The sequence below is a fragment of the Rhincodon typus genome, chromosome 22 (genome assembly GCF_021869965.1).
Source record: "Rhincodon typus isolate 14 chromosome 22, sRhiTyp1.1, whole genome shotgun sequence".
Taxonomy (NCBI): domain Eukaryota; kingdom Metazoa; phylum Chordata; class Chondrichthyes; order Orectolobiformes; family Rhincodontidae; genus Rhincodon; species Rhincodon typus.
In genome coordinates this window covers 16,152,054-16,169,897 of record NC_063353.1, presented here as the reverse complement: position 1 = coordinate 16,169,897, position 17,844 = coordinate 16,152,054, and the positions used below count along the sequence as shown (strand labels likewise).

At 39.5% G+C, this 17,844-nt stretch overlaps 2 protein-coding genes across 2 annotated transcripts in view; both read left to right on the top strand.

The window, feature by feature from the left end:
- Positions 1-14,437, top strand: part of LOC109921514 (mucin-2-like) — a 94,435-nt gene extending 79,998 nt beyond the window's left edge. The window contains exons 33-38 of the mRNA XM_048610582.1: positions 1,667-1,720; positions 4,419-4,421; positions 6,107-6,166; positions 8,923-9,044; positions 11,205-11,261; positions 14,389-14,437. Coding sequence (XP_048466539.1) covers positions 1,667-1,720; positions 4,419-4,421; positions 6,107-6,166; positions 8,923-9,044; positions 11,205-11,261; positions 14,389-14,437 — 345 coding nt within the window. The remainder of the gene's footprint in view (positions 1-1,666; positions 1,721-4,418; positions 4,422-6,106; positions 6,167-8,922; positions 9,045-11,204; positions 11,262-14,388) is intronic.
- The window catches only part of LOC109912415 (glycoprotein hormone subunit alpha 2), a 41,149-nt gene continuing 23,311 nt past the window's right edge, over positions 7-17,844 (top strand). Inside the window, exons 1-7 of the mRNA XM_048610219.1 lie at positions 7-51; positions 1,667-1,720; positions 4,091-4,150; positions 6,107-6,166; positions 8,963-9,016; positions 11,205-11,261; positions 14,389-14,433. The gene's annotated coding sequence lies outside the window, so the exon portion shown is untranslated. The remainder of the gene's footprint in view (positions 52-1,666; positions 1,721-4,090; positions 4,151-6,106; positions 6,167-8,962; positions 9,017-11,204; positions 11,262-14,388; positions 14,434-17,844) is intronic.

The following is a 17,844-nucleotide window of genomic DNA, read 5'->3' as shown; positions in this document are numbered from 1 at the left end:
AATGGACAACAACAAATCTACCAGAAACCACCTCTACAACCACCATTCCAGGTAAAGTTGATAATTATGCACAAACGAAAATTATTTTTACTCAAAAAACTGTTAGAACTCGTAGGCCCTGTTTTGGGTTTTATGAGTCAGTGAAGAGGGGCACCAGCTCCCATCTTTTAAACTCCTTGCAGTAAATTTCAACAACTATTTTCGTTTTCTTTTGTAATGCAGCAATCATATTTCAATTAAAACATAGTTTTTTTGGAATATGAAGGAACCTCATAATAGAGTTTATTGTATGCAAAAGAGCCTAATCTTAGTACCTGCTATCCCTGAAAAAGAAGTAATGAATAAGTGACATCAAACAGATGCAGAAATGCAGATGATATGTCTAAAGGGGAGAGTTTCTGATGTAGACTTGTAGAATAAAGGTTACAGGGTTAACAAGTCCTTAGAGTTGCCTTGGTGTTTGATGCTGAACTTGAGAGGACAGTTGTTTGATTGCTGACTTGCATCCTCAGTCGTAGCACAATTTATCTTTTACCTCTTCGTGAATCGTTGTTGCCAATTTGATTTCTTCCCCAATGCTGTCTTCTGAATTTATTAAATAAAGTGGCAAGGTAAGAGGATGAGTTGTCCTTTTCTTGCTTCCAACTCCATTTTCCCTTTGTCTACTTTTCTGGATTTAAACAAACAGTTTTGTAGGGTTTCAGGTGGCATTGAAAATTTCCCGGCAATTACTTCAAACTTTGACATGATGGGAATTCCCATCAACTCCCATTTGTGCTTCAGAACTGATTGAACGTTGAAAAATCAGGGCCATTGCATTTTCCTACAACAGATACAAGACAACTTTCATGTGCAGTTTGCACAATCAATGGTCATTTAGAAAGTGTGTTTCTTAGATAGTTTTACATTATTTTCTTTGATAGTATTTACCACCTCTCAACTTTGGACTAGTTATGTAAATGTACAAACTTTAAAATTGCCACATAAACAGAATAAGGAATATGATATTTGCAAACTACAATGTAAATACATGAAGTGTGCATGAATCTTAGTATAAATGGTTTTATAATAGGAGTTATGGACCTTTCATGTCTCCTGCTGAACTTTATTCAATGATGCAGTGTCATGACTAGTGTGTTCAATTTTTTGCCGTCACCTATCCTTCCAAATTTTGCCATTCTACTGAACACCTGGTTGTCCTGAAGGCTTTACTGCCCTGGGTGAGGCATCCCAGCAAATGTCCAAAAAGCATTGGATGGCTTTAGGAGGCATGAATCCTGTATGATTGACAGGATTACTGTCCTGATATTTTCAATTCCATTGTTTATCTGGATCAGGCAAGGTCAATGTGGATGAGTGTCTCATTGTTTGACTGTTGATTGAAAACTAATGTTTGCAGGAACTCCATTATCAAGGCGATTGATTCTCTATGACAGTTTCCATAGCAGTTTCATATTGGACATCATTTCAACAATTATAAGGGCCATGGAAAAAACTACATCCACTAGACTTAAACTACTTTTATTGAGCAGTCAGAAGTGCATAAATTTCAACCTCTGTGCTCAGCTAATGCTGTTGCATGAAAGTTAGTGATCAAATTTTATTCTAACTACAACAGCCTCGATGTACATTGTAGCTGATTGAAATTTTTTCCCATTCTCTACAGAAACTACTCAACCGATATGGACTACAACTACATCAACCAGTGTCTACTTACCCGGTAAGTAACAGTTGTTTTATTCTCTGCCCCCAAATCCTCTCCATGGGGAGATTGCTTTGTAACTCCATGTGGTCTGTCATTGAGTAGGTAACAAAACCTGGCTTCCATTTGTACTGGAAAACTGCTTGTAACTTTGGTCATTATGCTGAAAGTTATAGGGAATTACTTGTTGTGAAATTGTGTCCCTGACATAGGTCTTTATTGGAACTGGAGTGTGCATCAGAAGTTGATGATAGTTGGTTGATTAGTTGCTGTTTAACTGTCACACTATGTTCTCCTATTTGCCCTGCATCTGTGAATCATCATCGAGAGTAGAGAAGTATGTTAATAGTGTTTTGAAATGACATATTTATAGTTATCAGAAATAATTGTCACACATTGCCGACACTGAGAATGTTTCACAATATCAAGGAATGAGAGAAGGTCATGCGAGCAGTCTGTCTCATTCTATCATGCAGGGCCAGCTGTAAAACCCTTCCTAGCTATTCCTCATTGTCTTCAAACCTGATACATTGCTCTACGATTCTGAAATCCAGTGTAACATCAATTGTCAGACACTGGTTCTGACCAAGTGCAAAACTATTCTTGCTATGAGTGTTTTTAGACATGTTTCACAAATGTATTACCTTATCAAAACAATAGAGCAGAAAGGACACTTTACAAGGCAATAGACTCAGCAGATTTACAATGAAATACCAATCCTCTATTGGCTGGGTGTGTTGCCTCTTCAGAAGTTCTTCTTTTGGCTTCTCTCTGCACACTGTGTCACTGAAAAGTGAACCTTCTTAATCCTTTCCAAATCATGACCAGAGCCTGATCAATAACATCCCTGAACCTTGATTGATCCAGGCAGTACATGATTGAATTTAGATTGACAAGGTGATGCGTGGTCAGCTCCTGATATCCATTCTTTCAGGGTAGAAAAATGAGTAGCTCAGTCTCTCAGATTTTGCTTATTTAGTCTGTATTCCTAATAAAATTAGACATTTATCTTACTGCATCTGTGTGTTGTTGATTTGATCATTGCTTTTAATTTGACTGTTTTTTGATGGCCTCCTGCTGGATATGTTTTACTGTGGCTGTTGTATTTGCAATCACTATTTTACTTTTTAAAAATAGATTTCAAATTATAACTTTAACCAAAGCAATATCAAATTAATAGAAGATTAATTAATTAAGAGAAGCACACAGTGGGCAATACTTATAAATGTGTACAAACTGTGTGCAGCTTAAGTAGATAGATATCCTTGGTATTTACAAATTATTTAAAATTATTTAAATATATTCAGTTGGTACATTCATGAGTCATAAAAGTTAAAAAGGATTATGTAGTTCTTAAAGTCCATACAACAGTATCTTTAGATTCTTTCATTCTGTGCTGTAACTACATTAAACTTCTAACTTATCAGTTTTTGTTTTGATGCCTATTACAAAGTTGTGTAGGCGCATTTGTAGAATTTAATTTTCCTTCACCACTGGAAGGCAGTAGAACGTAATCCACAATGAACTTTAGGATGATGTGAAAAAGATAAATCAGTCGCACAGTCAAATACTATGCTGTGTTGATATTTTAAAAGCACCGCTTGGGGCGAAACTATGCCACTAGAATGCAATAAATTATCTCAGGTCTATGTGACAATACATCAAATTTAGAATAGCTGTGCCATCTTCAACCTTCCCTGTCTAAGGGTCTTCTGCATGATAATCTGCTGTCTCAAGAAAGTAACTAATTCATAGGTTGAGATAGCCAGCATTGTAAACTTTATTCCAGATGAACAGCAACAGTAGCAATGCGTGTGGTTCAGTATGATGGTTCAGCTTCCTGTGATTAATAAATGACACTGAACACGGAGATCAACTCAGAGTTGGAAGGCATAGTGAGGTATTTCCTCGTTAACCTATTCACTTTTGGAGCAGTGGAACCTGAACCTGAGACTTCTTGTCCAGAGGCAGGGACACTGTCAATGCACGATTGGACATGTAAACCCTGGTACGATTGCAAGTGATTGCTGTACAATTCTTTTTCGATGTACTGTTTATTCAGAGAACTCCACTAAATATGGATCCACTCTATGATCAAGAAATTTAAAACTGATGTTTGCAGCAATTCCAATATGATCGCAATCAAATCTACATGGCAGTTGCAACCAAGCTTGTATTTGACCTACTGACTTCCAGAAAGCAAGGGCCATTGAGCTGCTTTGTTCTCTCTCTGCTGAGACGTGATAGATTAGACGAAGATAGAAATGTACAGGTTGTAATTTTACAATTCTTTAGAACATGCAGCAGAAATTTGTGTCAGGTTTTGATTAGAATGAAGGAACCTCAGGGTGCAGTTCAGCAGATTGAAATGTTTTCCCTGCTCTGCAGAAACACCAGCCAGTACAACGACTACAACTACAACTACACCTTTCACAAACTACATCCCTGGTAAGTGACAAAGCTTTTACACCTTGCACAAACGGTCGTTGATTTCAAATTTGTTTACATTAATGTGTAAGTAAGGAAAGGCAGTGTTTCCTTTCTGATTGCTCTGAAAATGTTTGTATCACTGGTCATTATGTTGTAATTCAGGGTAGCTTTTAGAAAATTGTACTCACGAAATTAACATTAAGTAGAAAGGACGTGTATATTAGGAATTTAGCATCAATTAGCGAGTAACTTATATTTTCCACCCCTGTATTCTTGATTGTTGCAGCTGGTATGTATATTTCCATGTGAGAAGACAATGTTATAGCATATATCCTTTGTAAATAACACATTGTAAATTATCAAACATATCTTTCCCTCAATGCCAACATTGAGGAGGTAAAGTAATATCAGGGAATGAGAGAAAGAAATGTAGCCAATCTATCTCACTCTAGTTTATGCAATGATAATTATGCATGAAGAAATTGTCTTTTGAGTACAAAAGCCATTAAAGTTTATCTATCCTATTTCAGTAAGTTTTACATCTACAAAGGATCAATTTACCAATAAAAGTAAGATGAATGTCTGACATTAGAAATTACTGAGACCAGGTCCCTGTATTTTGGATTCTCCAGCTAGGCAAACAACATCATAGTGTCTATCTATCAAACCCCTTCAAAATGTCGTATGGTTTAGTGGGACCAACCCTCATTCTCTCATTCTTATGAACACTTATAGACCCAGATTGCACATCAGATTTAAGATGTATTCACAAAGATGAAATAAAATGTTTTTTTTTGTGTGATCTTAGTTTAATAACTTCCCGAGTAAATTATTCATCTGGGCAGGTGAAGCCAATATAAATAAGCGTACTGTAAAGAGTTTCTTGCCTATGGCTATACTAATCTAAAACGCCCGATCTTGGAAGCTCAGCAGACTCAGGCTTGGTTATTGCTTGGTTGGGAGACCGCCTGGGAATACCAGGTGCGGTAAGTTTTGGGCCCTCTAGTGTTCCAGTGGTAGTGTCTGCCCCCACCGGCCCAAGAGGCCCAGGTTCAAGTCCCACCTTGTCCAGAGGTGTGTAATAACATCTCTGAACAGGTTGATTAGAAAAATAGGTTTTAAAAAAAAGTAAGGAGTTTCTCGGAAGGGGCTCTGTGGTCCAGTGGTTGCATCCCTACCCCTGGACCAGGAGTCCCAGGATCATGTCTCACCTGCTTCAGAGGTGTGTAATTACATCTCTGAACAGGTTGTTTAGAAGAATAGGTTAAATAAAGAAAAGGAAGGTGTTTCTGAAGCATGGCTGTGGTGAAATGGTAGCGTCCCAACCTCTGAGTCAAGAAACCTGGATTCAAATCCCACTGCTCAATGGGTGTGCAATAACATTTCTGAACTGGTTGACTTGAAAATTGCATGGAGTTTTAGAATGGCTGTTGTGCCACAGGGGTAGTGTTTCTACCTCTTAGGCAGTAGACTTAGGTTCAAGTCCCACTTGCTCTAGAGGTTTGTAATGACACCTATGAATCAGATTGGTCAGAAAATATTTCCTTTTTCTAGGGCTCTTGCGCAGTAGTAGTGCCCCAACCTCTGAGCCAGAAGAATCAGGTTCAAGTCTCACTTGCTCTAGTGATGTGTAATTACATCTTTATAACAAGTTAGTTGGAAAATACGTGTAAAAGAATTTCCACTGGATATTGAAAACTATTATTTACATGAACTCTATGAGCAGCATGATCAAATTTAAGATATTTTTAGCAACACTACCTTATGGAGTTGAAGAACTGAATGCAAAGGTCATTAATCAATTGTATTCTTTCGCTGTTGAAATAATGTTATCGAGTAGACTGATGTGGAGGTGTCTAGATTCTTGTACTCGTTCTGCTTAGCTACATGTAGCAGAAGGGTAAGGCTTAAAACCGATAAAGACAAGCCTTAGCATGTGGTGTAACTGGTTGCAATATTTTTCTTGCTTGATAGAAACAACACCACAAATCCAGAAAACGACTTCAATTACATCTACCACCAGCTTCATACCTGGTAAGTGACAGCAATTTTATAAATTACACCATGTCTATCTCCCAAGATGGATTGTTCTTTGATTACATATATTTTATCACTGAGTTGGTAACAAAATACTTCCGCTTTTCTATAATAGAACTTTCGAAATGTTTGCTTTGGAAATATTTGCATTTTTTTTTCATTAATATTGTGATATTCGGGCAATTATTCTGAAATTGTGCTCCAAACTCAGCATTTAACAAATTAAGTTATACGTTAGTAACTTGGAACTGGTTGAGGTAAAGTCCTTTAATTATGGATTGACTTTCATGATTCTTAGAGTGTCCATAAAAATAGTGTATTATAATATATTGTTAAAAAGCACATCTTTAGCTATCAAGCTTATTTGTCACAACGTCCCATTGAGGAACAGGATAGAGTCATAGAGTTTGCAGCACAGAAACAGACCTCTCAGTCCAACTTATCCCTGCTGATCAGACATCCCAACTTGACCTAGTCCCATTTGTCAATATTTGGCTCATATCCATCTAAACCCTTCCTAATCATATACCCATCCAGATGCCTTTTAAATGCTGTATTTGTACCAGCCTCCACCACCACCTCTGGCAGCTCATTCCATACACGCACTACCCTCTGTGTGAAAACATTACCCCTCAGATGCTTTTTAAATTTTTCCCCTCTCACCTTAAATGTATGCCATCTAGTTTTGGACTTCCCTAACCTGAGAGAAAGACCTTGGCTATTCACCCTATCCATACCCCTCATGATTTTGTTGCTCCTCAGCTTCCTACGCTCCAGGGAACAAAGCCCCAGCTTACTCAGCCTCTCCCTACACTCAAACCCTCCATATCTGGCAACATCCTTGTAAATCTTTTCTGAACCCTTTCAAGTTTCACAACATCCTTGCTACAGCAGGGAGACCAGAATTGCACGCAGTATTCCAATAGTAGCCTAACCAATATCCTATACAGCCATAACATGACATCCCAATTCCTAGATACAATGTTCTGTCCAATGAACACAAGCATGTCAAATGCCTTCTTCACAATCCTCTTTATCTGCGACTCCACTTTCAAGGAACACCTGCACTCCTAGGTCTCTTTGTTTGGCAACACTCCCCAGGGCCCTACCATTAAGTGTAGAAGTCCCGCATAATTTGCCTTACCAAAATACAACACCTCACATTTATCTAAATTAAACTCTATCTGATCAAGGTCCTGTTGTATTCTGAGATAATCTTCTTTTCTGTCCTCTACACTAGCTATATTGGAGTCATCTACAAACATATTAACCATACCTCCAATATTATTCAATCCAAATCATTTATATAAATGATGAAAAGCAGTGGACCCAGCACTAAGCCTTGTGCCACATCGCTGGTCACATACCTCCAGACCGAAAAGCAACCTTCAAAGCTTCAAACCAAATTTGTATCCAATTGGCTAGCTTTCCCTGGATCACATGTGATCCAACCTTACTAACCAGTCTACCACATGGAACCTTGTCAAACACTTTGCTGAAGCCCATAGTGACAACATCTACTGCACTGCCTTCATCAATCTTCTTTATCACCTCTTCAAAAAAAATCATTCAAGTTACTGAGACAGAATTTTCCACACACAAAGCCATGTTGACTATTCCTAATCAGTCCTTGCCTTACCAAATGCTTGTAATTCCTGTCCCTCATATATTTAAGATGGTTAACAAATTCCATCCCATCTAAGCCCTTAACACTGTGGCAGTCCCAGTCTACGTTAGGAAAATTAAAATCCCCCACTATGACAACCCCTATTGCTCCTGCAAGTCTCCCCAGTCTCCCTGCATATTTGTTCCTCTAATTCCCATTGACTATTTGGGGACCTATAGTACAACGCCAATAATGTCACCAACCCTTTCTTATTTCTTAGCTCCACCCACTAAGCCTCATTGGATGATCCCTCAATTATTTTATCTCTGACTACTGCTGTGATACTCGCCTTAATCAAAAATTCAACTCCCCCCTCCCCGCTTTCGTCCACCTCAGTCCCATTAAGCTGCCAGTCCTGTCCCTCCCTTAGCCATGTTTCTGTAATGGCTATAATATCCCAGCCCCACGTATCTATCCACGCCTTGAGTTCATCGGCCTTACCTTTCAGCCCTTTTGCATTGAAATAGATGCAATTTAATCCAAAAGGCATTCCTCGCTCCCTGTCCTGCTCCATCCTGACCTGACATTCCTCACTCCCTGTCCTGTTCCATCCTGACCTGTCTCTTCAACTTGCTATTTCTGATTATTGTATCTTCTTCCAGCCTCCCAGCTGTTTAGCATCCCAAACCCCTGCCAGGTAGGGCAGATTCCTAGCACGTATATCTGAACAAGATGACCTCCCATTATCTTCACACATTTTGGATAGATTGGTGCAAAAACCTCTTGGGGGACATGACCCTGGTATAATTGCCAAGATAGCTGCCCAAATATTTTCAGAACCACTGTCTATCTGGCTTGCTGGAACCAGTATTGACATATCCATTTTAAAGAAGCTTCCTGCAGTTATTGGAAACTCAGATTTGAAACTTGTGTTTTTACAAGTATGCATGACAATTCCAGCAACACTTATTTTTTCAACAGTGTACTGAGCATATAGGCCACTAAATAGTTGTAATCTCTGTTCACTGAGTTGACTGATTGAGTGACTAAGATAGAAATGAATGGATGCAATTTTCAGAGTTTTTGTGTTTTTGTATTACATGCAGCAGAAAAGTATGTCTATAAACCTGATACATTTGAACCTTAGCATGCAGTGGAACTGATTGAAATATTTTTCTGCTCTGTAGAAACTACACCACCAATTGTGACAACGACTACGTCTGCCACCAGCTCCATATCTGGTAAGTGGGAGGGATTAAAGATCTTGCAGTAAGTGTGTCTCCGCAAGTGGTTTGTTTATTGTGAACTGTTACTGTATAGGTAACACAATATGGTTTTCAGTTTTCTACTTCAATTTTCCTTTTAGTTACTTATTTCGAAAATGTTTGTATCTCTGGCCATAATATTATAACTGAGAGCTAGATCAACTTTTATTTAACTGTATCCCTGAGGTAATGTGAGTTGTAGTTGGGGGCGTGTGAGGTAAGAATGGGATCAGTTTAACAGTTACTCAGGAGTTATGATACTTAATTTCATTGTAACTCTCTGAAGTCTATGATTTAAATGCAGACTTTTGGAAGGTTCCAGACGTAGAGGAATTGTCCAGGGGAAAGTGCAATTTCCCGAGCAATTTCTTCGGAGTCTGTTACGATGAAGATTCTGCAGTGTCCCCATGCATAAATCTACTGGAATAACGACTGTTGGGCCATTGGAAACTCCACACCTAGGAGTTTGCAACAAAAACAGAAATTGCTGGAAAAAGTCAGCAGGTCTGGCAGCATCTGTGGAGAGAAGTTCTGAAGAACGGCCACTGGACCCAAATGTTAACTCTGATTTCTCTCCACAGATGCTGCCAGACCTGCTGACTTTTTCCAGCAATTTCTGTTTTTGTTTCTGAATTCCACCATACACAGTTCTTTCAGTTTTTTTTGTGCTGAAGAGTTTGTAGATGGATTTAGATCAGTTGATTGAGTGGGGAAAACGTTATGAGGATAAATTGGACAAGCTAGGCTTGTTTCCACTGGAACTTAGAAGAATGAGGGGTAACTTGATTGAAGTGTATAAGACCCTGAATAGTCTTTATAATGTGGACATGGAAAAGATGGTTTCCTTTATACAGCAGTTCAGAACCGGTTTGTAATTATGGCTCATCCTTTTAGGACAGAATCATAGAATCCCTACAGAACAGAAAGAGGACTTTTGGCCCATCAGGTCTGCACTGACCCTTCGAACAGCATCCCACCCAGCCCTACCCTATCTCTGTAACCCTGCATTTCCTATGGCTAATCCACCTAGCCTGCACATCCCTGAACACTCTGGGCAATTTAGCATGGCCAATCCACCCTAAGCTGTACATCTTTGGACAGTGGGAGGAAACTGGAGCACTCAGAGGAAACCCACGCAGACATGGGGAGAATGTGCAAACTCTACACAGACAGTCACCTGAGGGTGGGATTGAACCCGGATCCCTGGTGCTGTGAGGCAGCAGGGCTAACCACTGAGCCACCTTGCTGCTTGTGCCTACCGAGATGAGGAGAATGTTTTTCTCTCAGAGGGTTGTGCAACATTGGAGTTGTCTGCCTCAGAAAGAAGCAGTGTCATTGAATATTTAATATTTCTAATGCTGAGGTAGATGGATAGTTGTTAGGCAAGGAAATCAAGGATTATTGTGGGTAGATGAGAATGTGGAATTCGAAAGAGATCATCCACGATTCTATAGAATAGCAGAGGAGCCACAAAGGGGTGAATGGTCTATTTCAGTTCCTATCATGTGTATTATTGGCTGATGCATATGTCAACATGGGTGGTCATTTAATCTCTATGCCTAGTGAATAGTAACAGCACATGGTATGTGACTGAGTATGATGGTGCTGGTTCCTGTCACAAATATTTGAACATTCAATGACCCTTATACTTTGGTACAATCAGTAATGTAGGATGCTGCTAGCAATGTTTCAAGTCCTCACTCAGCTTTGCAGCCCCACAGCAACCTGAGTGTTCCTGCATAGTCTGGGTACTCCATAACAAAAATCAGAGGTTACGTTGCTTATGACAATGGTATAATTTCTGCCAGATATTTTCACTGGCGCTGTTTATTTGGACAGATGACGTCAAATAGATCAGTACTGTAAGCTATTTCCACTGTCCATTAAAAATGAATATTTGCCAGATTTGCACTACCTCATGGTCAAACCTATCTGACAATTCTAGCAACTCTGATAATTGAGGACTTGATGCACTGCATATAGGGGTTATAAAATATTTCCATTCTCTTTCTGCTAAAATAATTCTGACTCAGGTAAAATAGAAACAAATTGATTTTTGCAATTATTGTGTTGGTCTACATGAAGCTGGAAGGCATGTTTTTACACCAGATACACGAGTTTCAGTGTGTAAGGTAACAGATTGAAATGTTTTCTTGCTCTGTAGAAACTATACCACCGATACAGACAACAACAACTACGTCTACCATCAGCTACACACCTGGTAAGTGATGGCTAAGCCAACAGAGTCAGAGGCTTTGGCCCTCTACGGGTTTCCCCTATGTGCTGACTATAAAAGTAACTGAGGGCCAGCAAGGAACCATCATAAATTGCTAGAAGTTCCACTCGTTAAACGTGCAGCTAGTGTGTGATCACAAGGGAAATATTCTACAGGTTTGTACATGATATCCTGAGAGTAATGACTTCTACATCATACGATATTCCCAGCTGCCATGGTTCTTAACCCCCAGCGCTGAAATTGATTTGGTAATACGTGGTGACACAGTAACCCATCTCATTAAATGGAAAATCTCAGCCATTCTCACCATTCATTCATAGGTGTACAAAATGATCTGAGGTATAGATAGAGTGGACAGCCAGAGACTTTTTCCTAGGGTGGAGGTAACTATTACGAGGGGGCATAGTCTTAAAGTGAGTGTAGGTAGATATAGGGGAGATGTCAGAGGTAGGTTCTTTACTCAGAGAGTGGTGCGGAAGTGGAATGCATTGCCGGAGAGGGTAGTGGAGTCGGCCTCATTAGGGGCATTTAAGCGGCTATTAGATAGGCATATGGATGATAGTATAAGGTAGGGGTGGAGGTTAGATAGACCTAAGGTTTAGGGTAAAAGTTCGGCACAACATTGTGGGTCGAAGGGCCTGTGCTGTGCTGTACTGTTCTATGTTCTATGTTCTATGTTCTATGCCCATTTGTTCATTATTTGTTCCTACCCAAGAGGACTAAGGTTCAGATGGAGAGTGTAGGTGCCTCATTGGCCTCTCAGAGTGGTGCTGGATCCTTGAACCCAGAAAAAAGATGATCGCCTGCATCTCTGACAATGCCTGACTAGTTTGCAGGATTTGACCCTCCATAAGAGTCCCCAGTCTCCCAATACAAGAGGCTAAGTGTGCACTGAGTGTTAAGATTGCAGCATTCATGCCACAGATACATGCCTGCACTGTCCTTAATTGTCAGTTGTGTGCTCTATCAGTCTGTTTGCTAGATATTTAGGTGCTTCCTGCTTCCTCACTAATGGGTCCAGAGTCTTGTCCTCAGCCTAGAACTCAGGGTCTCCCACTCCTCTGAGTGTTCAATTCCTGGTCTGACAGAGTGTACAATATCTGCTGTGCAGCCATTGGGTGGTCCTGAAACAAGTGACCCAAATTCTTTAGATGTGTGCAGCCCTAACAGCCTCACTCTGCTCCTTTCTCATGACCCCCATACCACCCTCCCTCACCTGAAGCCTGGGTCACTTGCTGTTCCTGGATTGCTGATGGGTGCAATGCCAAAAGCTGCCACCACATCTGCTGGTGCTGCTTGCAGTAGCTAGCTGCTGCTATCTGAGAGGCCAGCAGGACCCTGGCCTTGATTTTCATGGAATCATAGAGTCCCTACAGTGTGGAAGCAGACCATTCGGCCCATTGAGTCCACACCAACTTTCTGAAGAGCATCCCATTCAGACACACAGAATCCTTGTAACCCTGCATTTCCTGTTGCTAATCCACCTAACCTGCACATCTTTAGACTGTGGGAGGAAACCGGAGCACCTGGAGGAAACCCACGCAGCCATGGGGAGAACGTGCAAACTCCGCACGGACATTCACTCGAGTGTGGAATCGAACCTGGGTTCCCTAATGCCTAGATGTCAATGTAGGATTATGTATCATAAAGACCTTCTGTAGGATCAGTGGAGAATTAGTGGCTGATGGAGATGTGCAGCATTAATCAGAAGGATGGTATGGACAGGCCCTTCAACTTTCATCCACACAGAGGAGTTGATAGGGGCCACAGTGCAATTGGACTTAGCCACTTGATTAACATGTGGCAAGATAGCAGCCAGCATAAAATGATGGCCTGCGTGCAGGTGGGATGACTGAACTTGAAAGGACTGTAGTGAAATCTTAACCAGGAAGGGTAGAGTGTCAGATGTGTAAAGAAGATCTACTTACCACAGCCAGCAGTGTAAACAATCTATAGAAACAAGGATATGCAATGTGACTTCATTAAGGCTTCAACTCCATGAGTAAATACAAATATAATGTTTATTTATTCACTTTATCTGACAGTTTTGATAGGAACCTGTTCTAATAAGTTATACTATGTCTGTTAACTGATTGAGTGGGCTACTTAAATGCTTGACTTTCCTTTGTTTTTCTTTCCAAAGTCCCTGGGTGGGATTCAATAAATTGTTATATTTCCAGTCAGGACACCCCAAACTGTTAAGATCCCAAGTGAAGAGAGGTGAACTGGCTGCCCTTGTTATTCACCCAGCCCCTTGTTGGTTGCAACAACGTTAATTTCAAAAGAATCACCTCCCTTGTCAAATTAATTTATGGGGTTAAGAGGAGCCGATATAATCAGGATTTCTTGAATTAACACAAAGACAATCAGTAAGTATGAGAAGAAATAGTAAAACAACACTATAATTAGAAATAAGAGGTGAGCCCAAAAATATAAATGTTAAAAAAAACACATCAGTCTTTGAATTGTTCACCACGAGTGGTTAGTTAAAGGGTGCAGCTGTTGTGGTGGATGTTACTGATAGTATTAGTGTTGGGATTTGAACAGTTGGTTTCAAGATTCTTGGCTTTGTAGATTGATTGAAACCCTTGTCTGACCCCTTTTTGCAGTGGCTGACTGGCCGCACGCTGAGTGAGATGAAAACATTTCCCTCACTTTTACCTCCAGTGTTGTGGTGTTCAATTGGCTGATCTCAGAGCTGAGAACCTATCTAGTCCGTACACTAGAATGACAGGCCACTAACACATACAGACCAGGGCTGCAGCTTGCTTTTAACTGTTTTTTTGTATATTCCTAGAAGTGTAAAACACAAACATAACTGCAGGAGATGGCACGTTGCTGACAGGGCGTATGATAGTCAACCTCTCCTTATCTGTTCCTTTATAGGCTTTTTAGTTTCCTTGACTCTATGCACAGGTGTGACATTTCAGAATTTCTCTCGAGATGGCCATTGAAATTAAACCAAGTTATCTTTGCTGTATTGGTCCTTGTTTAAAACAGACTTCTGTTGCAATTAAAGTTCAATTTTCCCATAGAAAATCTGGAGTTATGGTCATTGTCAGAACAGATAACTCACAGAATCACTGATTGAATTACTTTGTGTTTTATTTAGGAGGATATACGACAACCAGAACTTCACCTATCAGAACTATTACAGGTAACAACAAACATATCATGCATGGCCACCCCATTTACTCAAATTCGAAACATTTGATATGATGAGCTCAAATAAAATGGCATTGGCATTTGAGAAAACCGGTGCAGAGCCTACTCCCATTCCGAAAGTTAAAGTGATAATGTCCCTTTACGTTTAATTGACAATGTCATTTTTTGATTAGTCATGGCCCTTCCCAAGTTGTCATTACACTCTGCATAAGCCCAATGTTTCACACGATGAATAATTGTGAAAATGAACTGATCCGAAAAATGTTAAGTTCATCACACATGGAGTAGCAGACAGATCGGTCCATTTTGAAGGAGGCATTAGTTCCTAAATGACCTTTGTGGGAAATGAACCAGTAGCTTACCAATGAAACTTGGGAGTTAACATAGCTTATTCCTCATTCAGTAACAACAGGTGAGTTTAAAAACAAATCACACAACCCATCTGTTCAGATGTAACGTTGGGTATTTAATATTCCCACCTGAATATAAGAACATAGGAGCAGGAGCAGGTCATTCAGTCTATCAAACTAACTTCATCACTCGGGTAGATCATGGCTATTCACTCACCTCAACACCACTTGCTCATATTATCCCAATGTCCCTTGATGTCATTTGTGTCTAATGATTTCTGTCTTGTATCTGCTTAAAGATTGAGTTTCCAGTGCCCTCTTTAAAGACTTATCACCATCTGAAGAAATTCCTCTTCTTCTCAGTCTTAAACAGCCTACCCTTACACTGAGGACAATATCCCCTGATTCTAGACCCAACAGCTAGAGGAAACATCCTATCTATATTCACACTGTCACAGAGTGTAAGTTTCAGTGAGATCACCTCTTGTCTTTGAAACTCTAGAGTTTACAGGTCCATTTTCTTCAACTTCTCCTCATAAAATAACCTTGCTATCCCAAGGAATTGTCTGGTGGACCCTCATTACATTCCATCTATGACAAGTATATCCTTCCTCACATATGGAAGACCGTATGCAATAATCTGGGTGGTGTTGCACTAAGGCTGTATACAATTACATCCAGACATCTTTACTCCTATGGTTCAAATCTACTTGTGATGAAGGCCAATATATCACTTGCCTTCCCAATTGCTTGCGGCACCTGCATGCTACCATTTAGTAATTCACACTGGTCCCTATGGATATGAAAATTTCCCAAACACTCAATATTGAAGAAGTACTTCTTTTCCACCAAAGTTAGAAACTCATTCATATTGTATTTCATTTGCTGTGTACTTGCTCATTCACCCAGTCCTACCAAGTCCACTTGAAGCCTCCTTGCATCCTTCTCTCAACTTACATTCTCATCTGATTTTGTGTCATCAATAAATTTAGAAATACATATATAGATTCAACTTGTAAATGGATGAGGCATCAGAACGGTTCCTTGTGATACTGCACTTGTATTATAGATTGTAATCTTAAGAATTAACCATTTACTCCTACTGTTTTCCGCCTGTTCATCAATTTTCAACCTACACTAGTGTATTATCCCCAAACCTACCCCACCCCCTCCACCCCCCGCCATCCCATATACTTTAATTTGTTTACTGTGGAATGTTATCAAAAGCATTCTAAAAATCCAAATACACTCCATCCCCTAATTCTCTTTCATCTATGCTACAAATAACATCCACAAAAACTCAAACAGGTTTCTCAAACTTGATTTTCTTTACATAAATGCATGTTGACTCTCCCCAATTGTATTGTATTATATTGTTTTTTAAACATCTACTTATCACATCCTGACATCAAACTAACAGGTCTAAAATTCTCCATTTTCTATCTATCTTTTTTCTCTTAAACTGTCTATATTACACTTGCTAGTGTCCAATCTTCAAGTAACATTGCAGAGTCTGTAGAATTTTGAAAGATAGTTGATGTATTGGTGGCTATCTCCACAGCCACTTCCTGCAACACTCCAGGGGATGTATTAATCCAATTAATTTTACAAGTACTACTTCTTAATTAACACTAATTTCTTTCAGTTTCACATTTTCAGAAGTCTCTTGGTTCCTTAGTATTACTAGGAGCTTTCCCGTATCTTCTTCCATAAAAACAGACACAAAATAATTGTTTAGTTTCTCCACCATTTCGTTGTTCTACATTATAAATTCTCCCATCTCGATCTTTTAGTGGATCTATATTTGTCCTTGCTAATTTTTCCCTTTTCATATACCTAAGTCATTACAGTCTGCCCTTGTTTCCACCCAGCTGATATTAATAGACTCTTTTCCCTTTCTTTATCAGTTTCTTTGATAATCCTTTGCCAAATCCTCAGCCTTAGTTCTTTTACTGTAACCTCATAACCACTTGAATGTAATCTTTAACTACTTCTGTTGATTCATGGTTCGTGTTGAGTTTTGCGTCTGAGAAAAATGTATATTTATTGCATGCCTACTATAAAATATTTATGAATTTTCCAAATCCCCCCAATAGCCAATTTGTCACTTATAACTTCGGTTTCCTTTATTCTGATTTAAATCCATAGTTTCAAAATAAATTATATCACTTTCAAACTTAATGTAAAATTCTATTATATTGTGGTCACTGTTTCCCAAAAGCTCATCACATCAAAGTTGTTTAATTTGCCCTTCCTCAATTGGTAACATCAAATCTGAAAAAAAATGTCAGATGCCAACTTGGTTCTTCAGTATTCTGCTTCAGAAGCTCACCTTGTACAATCACCAGGAATAATTCATCCTCCACAGCACAATGCCAATTCTGTTTACCAGGTTATATATAAATTGAAGTTGCCCATTATTCCTGCATCACTCAGGTAACGTGTCATTCTAATTCCTTGATTTATACCATATCCAACATTACCACTTCTGTTTGGTGATTTACGAACCACTTACAGCAATATTTGTTGTCCTCTGTTGTTTCTTAGCTCCATCTAAACTGATTCCACATCTTGATCCTTTGTTCCTAATGTAATGAACTTGTCCTTTATTTAGAGTGATACTCCACCTCCTATTCCTTTTTGCCTATCCGTTCAAAACAACAGATATCTTTGAATATTCAGTTCTTACTCTTGGTAATCCTGTGACCACATCTCTATACAGACAATTAAATCACACCCACTTACCTCTTGGTTTGGACCTTCAAGTCACCTACCTCATTGTGATCTAGGAGAGGCAGATGTAGATCCAATGGCAAATTATCATCCACTCTCCTCTACAATCATCTATCGTCTACTCACCTTTACCATTGAGTATAGGAGTTGGGATGTTGTGTAGAGGTTGTAGAGGATATTGATGAGGCCTCTTCTGGGGTACTGTGTTCAGTTGTGTTCACCCTATTATAGGAAAAATATTGTTAAGCTCGAGAGTGTTCAGAAAAGATTTACCAGGATATTGCCAGGAATGGAGGTTTTGAGCTATAAGGAGAGGCTAG